General features: G+C 34.2%; 1 protein-coding gene across 3 annotated transcripts; it reads left to right on the top strand.

Annotated features, from left to right (window-relative positions):
- The first annotated feature begins 7,383 nt into the window (after positions 1–7,383).
- Positions 7,384–18,109, top strand: LOC105231502 (uncharacterized). 3 transcript variants are annotated; one of them, XM_049447554.1, is made up of 4 exons: positions 7,384–7,766; positions 8,184–8,393; positions 14,716–15,509; positions 15,621–18,109. In XM_049447554.1, the coding sequence occupies exons 3-4, from the start codon at positions 14,768–14,770 to the stop codon at positions 17,225–17,227; spliced, it is 2,349 nt and encodes a 782-aa protein (XP_049303511.1). In that variant the 5' UTR covers positions 7,384–7,766; positions 8,184–8,393; positions 14,716–14,767; the 3' UTR covers positions 17,228–18,109. The 3 variants fall into 3 exon arrangements, with proteins under 3 accessions (XP_049303511.1, XP_049303512.1, XP_011211123.2); XM_049447555.1 differs by lacking the exon at positions 8,184–8,393; XM_011212821.4 differs by lacking the exons at positions 7,384–7,766; positions 8,184–8,393 and adding an exon at positions 11,140–12,397.
- Positions 18,110–18,262: the final 153 nt, after the last annotated feature.

Raw genomic sequence — 18,262 nt, 5'->3', positions numbered from 1 at the left:
TTTAGTCTGAAACAAAAAACATATAAGCAATGATACTGATATACATCGGTATAAATTCACCCAAATCAGAAAATTTCATATGAGAAAACCGCTAAGTTTTCATATTAGTGATAAATTCCTATATAATACCTTAATATTATTATGTAGTTGGTTACTTACATCGTTACTTCTAAATGAATGTCTATATTACAAAAATATATTAAACCATTTTGATAATGTCTATACTACACTCCCACAAATTTCTCAATTTTACAGCAGTTCCAATTATTTCCCGTTCAGACTGTTTGTTCGAGCAGCTGTTTGCAACATGTTGTGTTTACAGCAACAGCTGATTGTCGCTCACCATGAGCTCTTGTTGAATATTTTAGACATTCTCTCTTATCGATTGCATAGAAAGTTGGAATCAAAACAAACATGATGATAAATCGTTGCACAGAGCGAAGGCCGCAGATACAAAAAAAAAAAACACAAAATTGCACTCACACATTGCCAGACGAATGAGAAGCAAAACTTCGTGGTCACGTTGACTACAGTTTCGTTAAAGAGCGCATATACAGACGAGAACGTAGTGTAATTAATTGAAATGATTTAACTTTTATTTATTAAGAAAATTTGTTTAATTAGTGGCATTTATAATAGAAAAACAGAAACTTTGAGGGGACTTTAAGCTGAAATTTTCATTAAAATGGGTAATAATTTAATAATATTGTGGGCATGCGACAGTGATTGTGTTCGTTCACTGCTTTTCAATATAGCAAGAAAGCCAGCGTTAAAATTTCTTCTTCCGATTTCGTAATATTCTGAATTTTGATTCGTTGCAAGTCACATAAGAGAATGTAAAGTGAAGGTGCTTAGAAGAAAACCGACAAAAATCTTTGGTCCCACAAGAATACACCTAAGCTCCAAGGAAACCGGAAAAACTAAGCTCCAACTTGAATTTTCAAAATGTAACTAAATAAAAAGTCAACTTCAAATTGTGCGAGATATTAGCTAATATTGGGTAGTCGAAAAAGTTGTTTCGTATTTTGTCAATAGATGTCGTATATCTCCAGTGCTACCAATCACATTGTGTTATACTATATGTTGTTGGAAAAGTGAGATTTTAAGCTTAATTTAACCACGAAATTGAAAAAAAGTTACAGCTGTTCAAAAATTAGTGAAAATAATGAAGAAATTCGATATATTTTGAAATTTTGGTATAAAAATGGAAGAATGCCACGCAAGCCACCAATGAAATTTGTGAAGGATACGGAGATGATGCTGTATCAGTTCGTGTATTACAACAGTGGTTCGCTTCCGCTCTGGAAATTTCGAAATTTCGATTTACACTGATGTAAGTTTTATACTGAGGGAATATTGTCTCTAGCGGAAAATTAGCAAAAAGTGGTCGAACAAAATGGTACATATTTATTTATTTATAATTATAAAAAAAAAAAATATGTTGAATTTTGATTAGAAATACGAAAAGACCTTTTCGACTACCAAATATTAATATTATCAATTTTTAAATATCATACATCATTTATTATTAGTCCAAAATTAATTTTGTTGCTGCGCGTTCGAAAAGTTGTTTTCACGGAACATCGGCCTTTAATACATACATATGTATACATATAAAGTATAAATTGTATACATTCATGCTTATATATGCATATGTATGTATGTGTTTGGATATTTTTAATAGCATGTAAGGCTTAAAGTTCATTCATCTGAAAATTCTTAGCCGTACATACATACATACATATTTATACAAAGCACATATCTCGAAAGTTTTGTATGCGCGAGTTCATTTCATACATTCAAATATACACACACATATGTTTTAAAATCTCACACACACAGATTTTTAACATGACTTTTTTCCTAAGCTACCAGCATTTTCAACGAAGATGCGTTCTAAGCTCTTATTCTCAGCTGCGCTCCGTTCTTCTTCGTCCGCTTGCTCTTTTCAATTCAACTTGAATCGCTTCTGCAAATCGTGTAGTTGTAAGCTATTTTCATAGATTCTGTTTTTTTTTTTGTTTTGGTTTATTTTAAGTTAGTTGAGTCAGAATTGTTCGTAGTTTTTGAACCGGTTTTTTCGCAAGTCGATACCATTTTCGAATGCTTGCCTCACCATCCTTTATATCATACTACCTAGTTCTATGAGCACTTAGTGGTGTATTCGTATAGTTGTCATCAGTTCATTAACTTTTCTCTGTGTAGATTGTGCAACTGCTTCATCTTTAGTAGACAGAAGTGCTAAGTGTCACAATGTGTGTATAATAAGGTACCCTCTTAAAAAACATTGTAATTGAAGTATGTATTTGAAATACAATTTTTTTCTTTATCCAAAACCTTTTATTAATGTAACTCAAAAGTTTGCCATTTTTTGTCTGTTATTTGTAGAAAATATTGAATAATGCATACACCAAATAAAACAACATATCAATAATAAATAGTTCCAGAATTGACACAAAACCGATAGTTTTGGGACTAGTCGGACTCCATATAGCAAGTTATCAATATTTCACACACGTGTTATCGCATGTTGTAAATTACAATATGCCCTACGTTTTTTACAGGAAACAGCACACTCGTAATGCCAATGTACATTAAAAAATCAATAATTCTTGCCATATTTTTTGTATATACATATAATATATTGTGTAATTTGTATATATGAACTTATTCATAGCGACGTAAATACATACATATGTACTTTTGTATGTATACCAATTTATGTAAATAATGCCGAGCGCAAGTATTAGTATCGTCATGTGTGAACCTTATTTTTTAGTTTTTACAGATATTTGGCTGGAAGAATTGTACAAAAAAATTCATATACTACTGTGAGCAAAAAACAGTAAAGTCTTACTATCATAATTTTAATATTCTTAATTTATTCTTCAAAATCTATGTCGTCCACCTCAAAGTAATTTGCTTTGGCCCCAATACACTTGTACCAACGTTTTTTCCAATCCCTTAAGCAGTTGTTAAAGTAAATTTTCAGAATACCCTTCCGAAAATGCGCGTAGTGATTCACGTTTAATGTCTTCAATTTACTCAAAACGGCTTTCCTGGAACGGTTGTTTGAGTTTGCTGAATAGCCAAAACTTGAAAACTTGTCGCAAAAATAGCGAAGATTCAATACAGTATGCGACGGTGCATTATCGTGGTGCAAAAACCAAGAGTTGTCGGCCCATAATTCCGGTCTCTTTTTACGAATAGCCTCGAACAAACGACGCATAACACCAAATGATCTTTTCACTGATCCTTCCGATATTCCAACGATACCTGATCTCTGAATGTTAATCGTTGATTCTCAAGCAACAAATCTTTTATTTTATTGACGTCTTGATCATTAGTTGATGGCCGTCCTGAACGTGGTTCATCATAGAGGGTCCTCTTTGATACCAATTTCCAACATTCTGAACGTTTCCGCGCACAAAATTGAATGGAACCTCCTTGTTGAATAATTTCACTTATCATAAAAACGTATTTTTTTATAAAAATGTGTATATGTAAGTATGAATTTAAATTAAAATAACAACTATTTGATAACTTAACACACTTTAGTTTCTAATTCTGATAAGCAAAACAAATGCTGAACAGCTGTATTGGAAATTTTTAAAAGCACTTCAAATAGCTTTCACTTAAACACGATTTTTAATGAACAAATGTTGCGATTTAATGTATTTTTTTTTTTTAAATAATATTGGACTTGGTGTTTCGAAACATTAGGTCACTCTGTTAAGGCTTCATGGAAAGTTGAAAGTTTTGATAAATTATAGCTTTTATAAAAATCGTGACAGCTTTAAGGGTTATATACAAGATTAGAATGCCGAAAAATGAGAAATTTCCAGATTTTTTTTTCTGAAAAAATCTTTTAAATTTATTGATAAAAAATTTTTTATATATATTATGGTACCTTTCAAATGTATTTTAAGACTTAGTATTAGTAAAAGTATTTATTTTGAAAGGAACTACAGCTGACCTCCCGGAGTTCCTCTCAAAAAAAAACGTTTTGCGATGACCACTATATCTCTAAACTGGATACTCTGAAATTAAAAAACCAACTAGATTTCGTTGAAGTAATGTTCTCCTTCTTAATTGACGTAGACACCGCTTACGCGATTATAGCCGAAGTTTTCATTGGGTGTTTTTTTTTTACGTGGCGGGTCCCAAACCTGGCGCACAACCCTATGTATGGGATGTTTCGATTTCTCACTTTAGCTCGCCTTAAAACGGATGTTCTTAGGCTACCCAGAGGATACTTCGCCAAAGACCGGAAGTCGTGAGCTGCTTCAGCCATATGTAAAAGAATCGTTTCTGCCCACTCCCAAGTAAATGGCGATCAGAGAACTTTCCTCACTTGCGTGAACTTCTACACATGACCCCATCCTGATAATGTTAGATCTAGTAAATAAGACAAAGGAATAAGCAAAATAAATTTGTTTGACAAAATGGCAGTTTCTCGAAAAAAATCGTTTATAAAAAATATTAAGCGGTGAGAAAAAATCTTCGATTAATAAAAATATATTTAAAAAGCACGTCTTAAAATTTGCGATTGAGATTGGCTTAGCCGTTTTTGAGTAATGTTGGTCATCGCCTTTGAATACATCATTTTGTACTTCCAAGCACTCTGGAACCCCTTTTCAAATTTGCGTATAACTTCGAAAATATTCACCGGAACGCTATGAAATTTTCTGTGTGTTCTTAAATATATGTTTATTAAAAAAATAGAATAAAGAAATCAATTTTTTGAAAATTCTAACTGTATATAAGCCCTTAAGAGCTATAACAACTTACTGGTGTTTAAATTTATTAATAACGGGTGATTTTTTTGAGGTTAGGATTTTCATGCATTAGTATTTGACAGATCACGTGGGATTTCAGACATGGTGTCAAAGAGAAAGATGCTCAGTATGCTTTGACATTTCATCATGAATAGACTTACTAACGAGCAACGCTTGCAAATCATTGAATTTTATTACCAAAATCAGTGTTCGGTTCGAAATGTGTTTCGCGCTTTTTTATCGACAAATTTTGTTCAGCGATGAGGCTCATTTCTGGTTGAATGGCTACGTAAATAAGCAAAATTGCCGCATTTGGGGTGAAGAGCAACCAGAAGCCGTTCAAGAACTGCCCATGCATCCCGAAAAATGCACTGTTTGGTGTGGTTTGTACGCTGGTGGAATCATTGGACCGTATTTTTTCAAAGATGCTGTTGGACGCAACGTTACGGTGAATGGCGATCGCTATCGTTCGATGCTAGCAAACTTTTTGTTGCCAAAAAATGGAAGAACTGAACTTGGTTGACATGTGGTTTCAACAAGATGGCGCTACATGCCACACAGCTCGCGATTCTATGGCCATTTTGAGGGAAAACTTCGGACAATAATTCATCTCAAGAAATGGACCCGTAAGTTGGCCACCAAGATCATGCGATTTAACGCCTTTAGACTATTTTTTGTGGGGCTACGTCAAGTCTAAAGTCTACAGAAATAAGCCAGCAACTATTCCAGCTTTGGAAGACAACATTTCCGAAGAAATTCGGGCTATTCCGGCCGAAATGCTCGAAAAAGTTGCCCAAAATTGGACTTTCCGAATGGACCACCTAAGACGCAGCCGCGGTCAACATTTAAATGAAATTATCTTCAAAAAGTAAATGTCATGAACCAATCTAACGTTTCAAATAAAGAACCGATGAGATTTTGCAAATTTTATGCGTTTTTTTTTTAAAAAAAAGTTATCAAGCTCTTAAAAAATCACCCTTTATTACATTTATAAAGTTGTTATTATTATTATTTGGTATACACAAAGATCATTATCTTATCTAACGTATAGAAATATGAATTTATCCCACTATCAAAATTTTTTTTTAAACCAATTACATAAGCATTATAGCTTTACATTTACTTGAAAGTCTAACTACTATTTCAGATTGTCCGATAAGAACTGGAAAAAACTCTCCCGTTATTTAAAGGAATTATGAGCGAACTGCAAGCAAACACATAGAACAAAAGCAGATACTTTGATTTATTATATAAAATGTTGGTCAATATATAAGAACTATATTACTGTTTCGAAGCAAATACATTTACATACATGAAATTGTCCGTATTTATTTGTTTGGTTCTGCTTAGATGAATGATGCAAACTTAAAAAAAAAAACAAAATAGAAATTCAAAATCAATACGGAAATGAAAAATGGCGAGAAAGATGCAACATCCATTGGAAAATATATGTATAATAATCGTGACAGCTATCGTTGTCAACAGTACAACGAACTGTGGGAAACTTTGCGAAGCTTTGTAGAAATTGCACTTCAGAACAATTAAGATGAACTTTTGACATTAGAATTCGATTTTATTATTATTTATCATGACCGCTTTAAAATCTTGTGAGCAACTGGAACACCAAATATTGATATATTATGCGAAAAAGTCCTCTCTCGATGAACTAAGTGCTCTGCAGGTCTCTCATTATATCCGTAATAATATTTGAAGCAGGCGTATTGACAATGGACAACTTCCGGTACTGTGGCTCAGAGAAATAATATAAAAATTACTCAGCTTTGCTTGTTATAAAGAATTGGCGGCATCAATTAAAATTGTTTAAAATGAGGATAAAACAAAAAATATGTTGATTATTTCGAAATTTTCGCCATAATATCAGCATAACATTGTTGATTATTTTATATAATTAATATATTTGGTAGTCAAAAAAGTCATTTCGTATTTGTCAATAGATGTCGTTGCAGTCGTATATCTCCAGTGTATCGTACCATATAGTGTTGGAAAGGTAAGATTTCGAGCTTCATTTAACCAAAAAAAATTAAATTCGCAGAAGTTGAAAAAAGTTACAGCTGTTTAAAAATAAGTGAAAATAATGCTGAAATTCGCTATATTTTGAAATTTTTGTATAAAAAAGGGAAGAATGCCATGCAAGCCACCAATGAAATTTGTGAAGTTTACGGAGACGATACTCTATCAGTTCGTGTAGCACAACAATTGTTCGCTCGCTTCCGTTCTGGAAATTTTGAAATTCCGATTTACACTGATGGAATGTCTCTAGTGGAAAAATGGCAAAAAGTGGTCGACCAAAATAGTACATATTCGTTTGTTTATTTATTAATTTAAATATAAACAAAATTATTTGATTAGAAATACGAAAATACTTTTTCGACTACCAATAATACCCTCAGGATCTGTAAAAAATTTCACAAGTAATAATTGAATACAGCCAAACTAAAAAATAGCTCAATATTCTGAGTCAATTGTGCAATGACAGCGTGTCGTCAATAACATTTTTAGTATCGTATACAATTTCCCAACAGCTGCTTCGTATTTTCGTATCGTTTTCGTATCGGCTGCTGGCACTTACTTACTACTTCAAAGTATTCGTATGACATTTTCGAACAATGAGACGGTTGCCGGTGTATATGTACCGGCTTCAACACACCAACACCAACACCAACATTTACATACATATGTATATGTGTGTGTATATGTACATGAAATAATAAAAAAAATTAATAAATATAAAAAGTTGCTTGTCGAGCAGAAGAGCTGTTGTCGTGGCGCGAATCAAGTACTGAGTGCTAACGCTTGTTTTCAGCGCATTTTCGTAATTTCACTACAAGACTGGCAAGTTTTCCATTCCAAAATCAGTTTCGACTCGCGATTCTAACTCGAGAGATGTGTTTTGTGTGCAAACTATTTTGCAATTTTTACATTTGGAGCGCTACGACGTTTGTTTGATTGGCCATTGTGTTCTCACCGGTATTTCTTAGTAATATACATACACACATACATACATGCATACATATCTACATGGTAGTAATTTTCGCAGATTGTTTGAATTCGTCGTACACATTCGTGCGTATATTTGGTAACTGATTTTATATAATATAGTTGCACTTCATTTATTAACGGTTTATTTTAGTTTTATGAATGGCAGGCGGCAACAATTTTCATTAAATATTTAAATAAAAGAGAACAAGTTTTTTGTGTTTCGTTATCTTGTAGTTATCAGTTGCTTGCAGTTGATAAGAAACATATTTATCATTTCAAAAGATTAGACAAAATTGAGTTATGGTGTTTTCCGAAATTGTTACTAAAATTTTATATGAAAGTTAAAAAAAAAAAAGTTTAAAAGCTCTAACTTAATCGAACTTCCTACTACTTCATATTTAACAGTAAATATATATGTATATGTGCGTGCATAGTTATTGCATGACCAATCGCGATTCCTAACCTGCCCCACTCAACTTGCTCGTAGTTAGAACGCCACAGCAACAGCAGCATCCGCAACAAAAACAACAGAAGCAGAAACTGCATTTCACGACAACGTCTTTGGTTATTTTGACAATTGTGTTTACAGCTTCAACTTTAGCGAGCGAACGACCGGTAAGTTTGCTTTTCCTCCTTTTCCATTCTACACACTTGTAAGTCGATTTTCATCTATGCCAGGTATGCATAGGTACTTTCTATTAGCGCAATTCTCTTTGTAATTACTCACAACTTGGCAAACTCTTTAATTTCTACCTGCTCTCAATGTTCTGAGTAAGACACATTATTCTTTGTTTTATCCATCATACCGGTCCTACCTTACTGCTCTCAGCTAGTGCATGCGCACATATGTATGTACATACATCCATAAGTATGTATATCTGTATGTATGTATATACATCAAAATTACGCATTTACCTGAGCGTCGTCTTACAGAGCTCGTTTGTTTAGTGGTTGGGGAAGATCTACTTGAGGTCGCTCCAACTCTTTTAAGTTGCCATCAAGCTGGGCATTTAATCGAGAATAACGGGTTATATAGTGTTCAATGAAACCTATATACGATAATTAAAATCAAATCATTAAAATTAGTAAAATACATAAGTGTATCAAAGGATTTTTGGAGGTTTACCATACTGAAGAGACACAACTGGTCTGAAATTAAAAAAAAAAAATTAAAAAAAGATTTTTCTTTTTATTTTTTTCATTTTTCGATAGTCCATACTTTTTAAAATAAAACAGAATTTTTTTAGTATTTTAGTAACAGGCTTCGAAAGTGAAGAGTGAAGAGTCAGCGCTATCAGTTCATCTAAATTTTTTGATTTTGCTGAATTGATTATTCAAACACAAATGACTTTTTTACTGCATAATCTGTATACTCGTATAATGACCTACCAGCTTTTTGATCAAAATCTAATTTAAACTAAACTAAAGAAAATGTTATGCAGTTTCACTTCATTGCGAATTTATCTTCTTTCACCTATTCTAACATTACCTACCACTATAATATAACACAATACTAACTTAACGAGATTTCTACAAAAACCGATGATATTTGAAACTACGAGCGTTTGTCAGTTTGAAAGAGCATTTAAGCCGAGAATTGGCTCGTCAGCCTGTGTAACGGACAGCTTCAGCAAGGACGATGAGAGAACGCTGGATAAGCATATTTATAAATACTTGGGTTAAGTGGCTACACATTCACACATTTTAGGAGAACAGTAAGGCTGTGGTTGTTATCATTGAATAACATATAATTTTCATCGAAAGAATCTTTCCGGAAAGAATAAAAGCTGTCTATAAAACCAGAATTGTGCAACGCAGTTGTGATGTATGCATGTACAAGCATTTGCAAAACAGCTTAAGCGTTTTAAAGTTTCTCTGCAGGGCAATCATGGGTACAATCATATCCATATACATATATTCAATTAATCATTACTGCAAGTTGACGCGTTTTCCTCTCATTAATTCCACTCAAAATCAACAAACCTCATCCCTTGAAGTAACCTAATTTTGCAAAAGCTCGATACTTTCGAGTGTTTAAGTAGTAGAATTTCGAATTCGAAGCTGATATGTAGATGTTTGTGTGAATTTTGGTACTTTCGAAATTACAAAAACAGTTCGAAAATGCGAACTTTGTTCGGCTATATCTTAAGTCGCTTTTTTCACGACGTTATTGTTTTAATATGTAGTAAGCATTTATATGTATACATATATGTATATTACACATATGTACATACATACAAACTTACACAAACATTTCAGTTTATGACTAGCTGTGTACCAATAGCAGAATATTTTTGAGCTTCTATGTTAATTAAATAAGAAAAGATTAGACATAGCAAAATATACATTCGTGATACATTTTCAGTCATTATTTTAAAAATTTTCTGATTTTACGATTCTTAGCTGTTATTTCGGAGTATTTGATTTATACAAGAACTACTACAGCGATCATATGTATGTATGTGTGTAACAGCTAGACTTTTCTATAACCCACTGATTTCATGAACGGTTATTCCCCACTTTGGACCCTGAACTAGCTGTCTTATGTACAACCAAGTTAGAATGAAATCAAAATTTTGGCAATTATAAATTATTATGCGAAATTTAACTAGTACCCATCGTCACATACACTATTGAAAACATTTTTTGTGGCTGCAAAAATATTAAAAATTGCTTCTAAAGGTCTAAGTGACTATATATAAGTAGTATATGTATGTATACATATATGATGAGTTCCTCACTCGTTTATATGCATGTACATTTTTAAACGATTCCCCCTCTCTCTGATTGTTCGGACTTTTTTTATCAGTTTAATGGTGTACTGGGTTACGCTTTGAATTGAAATCTATCATCATCACGTGGTAACGATGGAATGGTTTGAGAATCAAAATAAAAGGTGGTTGGAATGAACGCTCCACTCAATGCGCCAGCATTCAAACAAGTGTGTGTTGGTGTATGAAATTCAGTGAGAATGTGATAGCAACAAGCCTGACAGCAGAGTTTTCGAAATGTTTTTCTATAATGCTGGTACATTGTATGCTGAAATACTATGCCAGTGTGGAAACAAAAACACTTTACTGGATATCTACTCGCTAAAGTTGTGATTATTCGTATCTACGCTCTTTCGTTTCGAATGTGACGAGTGCACACCCGAATACAAACTGAAAAACAAATCAAAGTATAACGACAAACTACAAAGAAAAACCACTAATGATGAAAAGCAAGTAAAAAATGTAATCAGAAGTAATCAAAACTAAAGCAGGCAAATGTTGTATCAAAATCTTGGGAATACTCGATAAAGCACTATATAAAAATTACTACATACAAACTCACATATATACATATATTCATATATTATATGTATATATGTGTGTGCGTTAATATATGATATTGGTTAACATAACTAGCGCGAAAAAAGCTTTTCAAAAACACCAACTTACGTGCAAGTTTGTATGTAATTTTTTGTATTGAGAAAAAATTTAAAAAATCCAATACACAACTCAAATCTGATTCGAGAGCAAACCCTAAAGCTGGGATGGGAAAACATACTGCGAAATAAAATTTTTATGTGCCTACATAAGTATTTACATGCCATATATCAATATTCGTAGTAAATACAAACACGTAGATATGAATACGAAAATGAATAGTGGCGGATCTTTGATACTCGACGCTTTTTATGGTAGCAGTATTGAAATCATGCCGTTGACGACGTTTGCCGACGCACAACCCACCGCTAGCAGACAACGGCCAAAGCCAAAGTGGCGAGTTGGTTATTCGAGTTCGTAAATTCAGTTTTTCAGTCATTCTCGTTGGTTCGCTTAGTGCGGTTGGTTTTCGAAATTTTCATAACAGCAGCGCCTATAGTGTGTCCACAAAGGAGAGCGTGGAGAAAAGATACAAGCACATACACATAAACATGCAAATTAAAAAATATTCAAAAACACTTTGCTTACTATAAAAATCAGTGAAATAACAATTATTTGCATACCAAGCAAAAAAAAATTATTAACAAACTGTTATAAAGTTTAATATGGGATTTGCTAAAAGTTCAAAAACCGCCCAAAAGGCATGACGCAGAATTAGAAATTCTGTTGCGATAGAATTCGCTAATTGACACTTCGATAGTTACTAACGTTTACGTCGTCGCTGCCGATTTACTGCTCTTTTTATTGTTGCTGACAAAATCTACAGCTGTGAATTGAAATCCCTTAAATCGGTTCGTCAGTAGGCCGGCCTATCGGTGTGTGGTGGATGACAATAGCTTTATTCCCTGCTATTTGAAATTAGAGGAAAGCGTCTTTCCACTACTACCACTGTTTTGTGAGAAATCTTTCATCGTTTACTTACATTACTGCGTTTATACATATGTACATAGTTCTTGTTTGTGTTTGTTAATTCAGTATTGAAATTTTTTATCAAGAAATTTAAATTGAGAGCGTTCGTTTAACATCGAACTACAGAACCTACCGCCATTCGCTGCAGTACGTGCTTTTTTCATTTGTTTACGCTCTCGCGAGTTTGTCATTTGCACTCCCATTATCGTTCTTAGCGTCAGAGTATTGAAAACGTTAAAGCGTAGGGAAGCAAATAGTTGCAGATTTGGAATGATGTTGCTGGTATGTTTGATTATGTTCCATTGAGTTTAATTTTTCATATATGCATATATACTTACATGTACGTATATTATATTGTATCCAATTACATTGATATCATATAAAAAATACATACATATATGTATGTAAGTACATACATACAATACTATACATATGTACACAAGTAGTTTTATGTGTCGTATTTTAACAACTATCAACTTTTTTATACCGTTAAGTAAAGGTTTTTCTTAAGTGAGTATATTATAAGGTATATGTATGTATGTATGTAAACTTTTTGACACCTAACGGTTTTACAGTATAATGTCATATAAAAGTTAAAGATGAAGAAACTTCGAGTTTTTGCTTATTTTCGTAGCGAAAAAAGAAATTACTGAATATTTTACGGAATATTGTAATGTCAATACGGTATCGTACCTGTAAATACAACTAAAGTAATTTTAAAAAATTATTAACGCACGGATTTGGAATTTTAAGAGGATTTCACACTTGAAATCGTTGCGTAATTTTAAAAAGACAAATTTTAAATAGCATTGAAGAAAATAGGCTACATAATAAAACATGGTTATTATTTTGAAATGATAAGAAAGTTATTAAAATTTTAACGCTTATGAAAAATATGTACAGTAGGATTATTCAAACTATTGTCCATCTGAAGCTAAGTATAATATTTTCCACTATTCTGGCATTTTTTGGATTCCATCCCTGCGCCGGCTAGGGGACCAAGAATTATTCTAACCAATTTTTTATAACCTGTTCTGTTAGAACTTTTTTCCAGAAACATATGCTAGGTAGTCAGAAGCTGATGTTTTCCAAATAGTTTTGACCGGTTTCGCAACATGAAGTCGAGCGTTGGCAGGATGGAATATTATTGCCTCGTGACTAGTCGCAAATTTGTATCCGCTTTTGATATTTAATCTCAAATCACAGTTTTGCTCAGATATTTTTCAGTTTAACAATTGTTTTTTCCCCGATTTTTGCTTTAACTACACATAGAATCTCAGTGCTTTCTTTATTTCCGCTTATTAGCAATATTACACCAATTAAATACCTAGCTCTTCTCTACATATGTAAATGTCCCAGTACAGAGGAGTTTTCGACTTTTTCTTAAGCTTCAGATCTAGTTAGTCTTCAGACATTTGGACATCGCATCAAGTTCAGCCCATCTCTTAGAACTAACTTATTGCTCAATCTTGTATCATAGTGATAGTTGATAGCACAAAACTGTTCATAAATGTTTCACAGAATGTTTCTAGAGAAGTAAGAAGGTTATGACCAAAAACAACAAACGACTTTACTTCCGAATATTAGCAAGAATGTTTTGGAATAGTTGCCTGTCTTGAATTAATATTATAAATATTACGCGAGATGTCCAGTTTATATAATGACAGGATATATATCGACTTGTCTTGTCTTGTTCCGTTATAAATATTTTCCGCATTAGATTACAAAAATAATATGACAGTCTGGGTGTCAGCCTGATACCTCTTTTTTCTGGAATTACATTTTCATAAGTGGCGCCATATTTGTAGTTTACTACTACTTTTGGTGCTTTAACATATTTTATGAGAGGTTTCAATTAATTTTCGAAGTATAGTAAGTATCTGGTTAAGGGTAACTTTACTCGGGCCAAAATCACATACATATTTATTAAAATTATAAATAAATATTTCCCACAATGTACTCGGGAGTAAGTTAGCCGATCGATAGAAAATATATATAAAAATAATATTACAATGTCGTTCGAGCTTATGAAAAACTTGTGAATTCAATCTTAAGTCTCTGGAAACGACATAACATCAATGCATACGTCGATAGCCAAGTTAAAACAATATTCTCACTTCGCATTGCGTCAGGTAATGTCCTTAGAAGCAGGGAGATACTTGTAGTAGGTATGGCGGTTGCCGGAAAGCCGTTGAACATGTACGGGGTTCCGGACCACAAGGACATTCCGGGAAACAGAATAGTGGGCGAGATTAGATAGTGTGCCATTTACTTGGCTATCGAACCAGTACATAAAATACGCTAAAAAGGAAACATGGCACCGAACCAGTACAGGAAATGCGCCAAACGGCGTCAATATTACATATCAAGCCGCTAATAAACTTTGCAAAAAGCATTGACGATAGGTACTGTGTAAACTCCAGCTTCATTAAACTAAACCTTCATCTAGCATTATAAAGGATCTATAGTCTAAGGTTTATGTATGGCGTGAGAGAAAATCAGTATAACTTAACCCAACCTAATAATTAAATTATTATTAAATTAATTTATTTATAACAGTAATAATCCTAATGCAGTGCTGCTTTCTTATCGTTTTTCAGTCCGCGTCAACCAAACTCTCCGCTTTCGGTTGAATATTAAAACAGCTCATAAATGCTAATGCCAAGACTACAATATCACCTTAACGGTTATAATCCAGATATGAGCATAACATTAAGCATGCAACACCAACAACAACACATTAATCAATTATTGAATACGGCAGCGACCGCCACCGGCATTGTAGGCGACGTGGATGCCTTACTTACGCCCATACAGAACAACAACGCCATGCCTCGCAATCTCTGGCGCACCAATGAAATCATGGAAATGTTGATCATTATGCAAGAAATAAAAGCGCTCGAAATGCTTAGCGTTAAAACTATAAAGAGCGAACTAGTATTTCGTAAAGTGGAAAGGATAATGCATTTACGTGGCTTCCGAAAGAAATCACATGTACAAATTTGGACCAAGTGGAAATTTCTCAAATCGACTTACACGACATCCCGTCGGAATGGCATAATACCAAAAATGATACCACAACCGATCTATGAGGAATTGCACAAAATGCTGCAAAACGCCAATAGCAGCTGCTCAGGCCGTTCGACCAGTGATTGTGGAAACTCAAACACATCATTCGATGGTGACGATTCAAATGGTGACACACCAAATAATTGTAGTAATGGCAGTGAAAGCAAATTGGTTATATCTGGTGTTGAAGGAGGATATAGTGTGGCGGACAAAAGTTCCTTGGATAGTCGTGTTGCTGGTCACGAATCAGACGAAGAGAATGGTCTGGCACATCCGATATTTGGTTTTCGTTTAGGACTAGTTAAGCAAGAACCGGCAGATACAGGTGTGTATATGCGGTTTTGAGGGTGTAGTTTCAACTTAAATTTTATATTACTGCCCTATTTTTATTAGTTGAACATTTAACTCATATAAAGATCTGTTTGTCTCAATACAGGTTATGAATGTTCAGGTGTTAAGGAAAATGAGTCAACAGCCAGCATACAATTTCAAACCGAAGTTAAACAAGAAGTAACAGAAGAAGAGGATGCACCAACAATATCGACATCGCCATCTCCGCAGGTACCAGCCGAAGAACAGTCAAAACATCAACAACCTCAACGACAATCTCTACCAGAAATAATGATATTAAGCCGACGATCCACACGCCCTTCAAACACTACCAACACATCCACTACCACATCAATACCAAACGTTACGAGTACGCCTAAATCAGGCATAAGTGCATCCCAAGCACAGCCGGAAGCTGCAAACAACACATCAAGTTCAGCACCATTACCACCGCTACGCATAGCCCGCTTCGCTAAGATGCCGCCCAGCGAGATTACGACCGATTCTAACATAAATTTACCACCGCCACCACTTACCATAAATCCGTCATCACATACATTACGACTTAATAGCGCATATAGTAGTGGCACATATGCCATTAATGGCAAAGGCAACTCCAACAACAACGTTTTGACATTTACGCGAAAACTTGCCAATATAAATCCACAGACAGTCACGATCACAACTCCAGGACATCAAACTGCCGTGCACCCTTACATACGTCAACAAGAAGTTGTAATGTCCGATCTTAATGTAGCTGCAGTGGCGCCACACGAGCACCGAGCACCTCAACCTTTTTACGGTTTCCCAGATGGACCGTCAACCAGTCAGCAGGCACAGCAACAACAAGTTCAACAGATCGAAGCACGAAAGCGACGTTTAAAGGCATCAATCATGAATGCAATGCCGCCAAAGCGTGTAAGCCACGCACCCGAAACGCTTACAAAGGCCACATCGCTACAAGCCAAATTGGATTATAGTAGTCAATTCAAAGACGATGGACTTAATGACAGTTCAAATGAGGAAGACAATTCTATATATCAAGCGCAACCGCATCATGGCGGAGAACAGCCTTCACCAGATAATACCGAACGCAACCAGGGCTATACGAGACTATTGCAAGATATGGCTATTTCGTTACGTCAAATGCAACGCGAGGCGATCAACGAATTTTTCAAGCGTCAAATGAAGTTGGCTCGAGAGGAACACGAATTTCAGATGCGACAAGATGCGCTCTTAATGCAAGCATTCAAAGAACAAGCTCAACAGTTTCAGCAGATGAGCAAAGAACTCTTGGGAAGCGCAGTAAAATTGGAAAAGCGTAAGAAGAGGCTGGAAAAACAGGCTCAGAAACAGTTTACGAATAATAGAAAAGCGCACACACGACAAATGCAAGCACGTTCTGGCGAAAATGTGAAGGTTCTACTCAACGGTCTAAACAAAGCAAAAGTTGAACATAAAGAAGTACTGGATGAGAGTAAAAAAGACGTCAAAGTACTAATGAGAAATATACACGCACAACTGGAGTTAACTGAAGACGACGATGAGGACGATGAACAAAATCGATACGAATATGATGTTAGCGAGTATCTGCAGAATAATGCTACTGACGGCATGATGCAAAAACCGGGTGGAGCGCAGAATACGCTAGAAGAAAAGGATTGTAGTGAAAAAAATAGCATTACCTCCGATCCCATACAAATACTTGGCTAATAGAATTAAAGTAGAAGAGTTTAAATATATATATTAAACATTTAATAATAATTTAAGTGCAATGCACATTCCAGCGTGAAAACGCTTGTACGTATTCCCTAAAGCAAAAATGTTGGGGGTAAAAAAGTTATTTTCAAAGCTTTGGAGCCCCGCAATATTTTTGTGTATAACATGTGATCAAATAGTAGATTAATGCATTATTATTTAAATGAAGTCCTACAGAATTTTCATCGTAAAAAATTAATTTAATCCAATGCGCAACATTCCAAAGCCGCACGAAGACTTGATAATATATAAGCATAAAATAATTTATGTTTAGATGAACAACTTTAATTTAATTAGAAATAGAGGGATATATTGTTTTACCCATAAATCTATAGTTTAAAGCATAATTCATTTGAAATGAATATTTAAGTTAAATTTAATACGTTATATTTTCTGGATTATTATACAATCTTTGTTTTAAAGTAAATGTATAAATAAAAAAATTATGAAAATTGTTAAACAAGGATGTACTTGAAATGTAATGCATTAAGCCCTTTTCTGTATAGCCCAGTAAGTCACGACTACCCAAACATTGAAAGAATTAGTGTAGAAAGCAAGGCAGGGCATACCCATCGTGCCATTCATAAAAACCTTTTGTATAAAAAAGATTAACGAGCTCTATTAGCGCTTTTCGATAATTAACTAGTGAATTAGCCGTCTATCCGTCCGTTACCTGCATATACATCTTTCAGTTTTTGAGATACCGATCTGAAGTTTTGTACACGTCTTTTACTCCTCAAGAAGGCGCTCATTTATAGGATATTGCTGCCATACTAACTGATCAATGTTGTTGTTGTTACAGTTATAGGCGATTAGCTTGGATGGTAAAGTTCAAGTTGGATGTTATGGAAGTCATCTAACGGCAGGCCCACAGGCTGATCGAACAAATTCAAGTCTTTGTATGGAAATCTTTTTATTTGACAAGGAGAGTGAAATCATCGTTTTTTTGGACAAGGTATAGTATTTAAAAATATGTAAATTAAACAAGAT

This window comes from Bactrocera dorsalis, chromosome 2 (assembly GCF_023373825.1).
Source record: "Bactrocera dorsalis isolate Fly_Bdor chromosome 2, ASM2337382v1, whole genome shotgun sequence".
Classification (NCBI taxonomy): Eukaryota; Metazoa; Arthropoda; class Insecta; order Diptera; family Tephritidae; genus Bactrocera; species Bactrocera dorsalis.
This window is presented reverse-complemented; position numbering and strand designations above follow the sequence as displayed.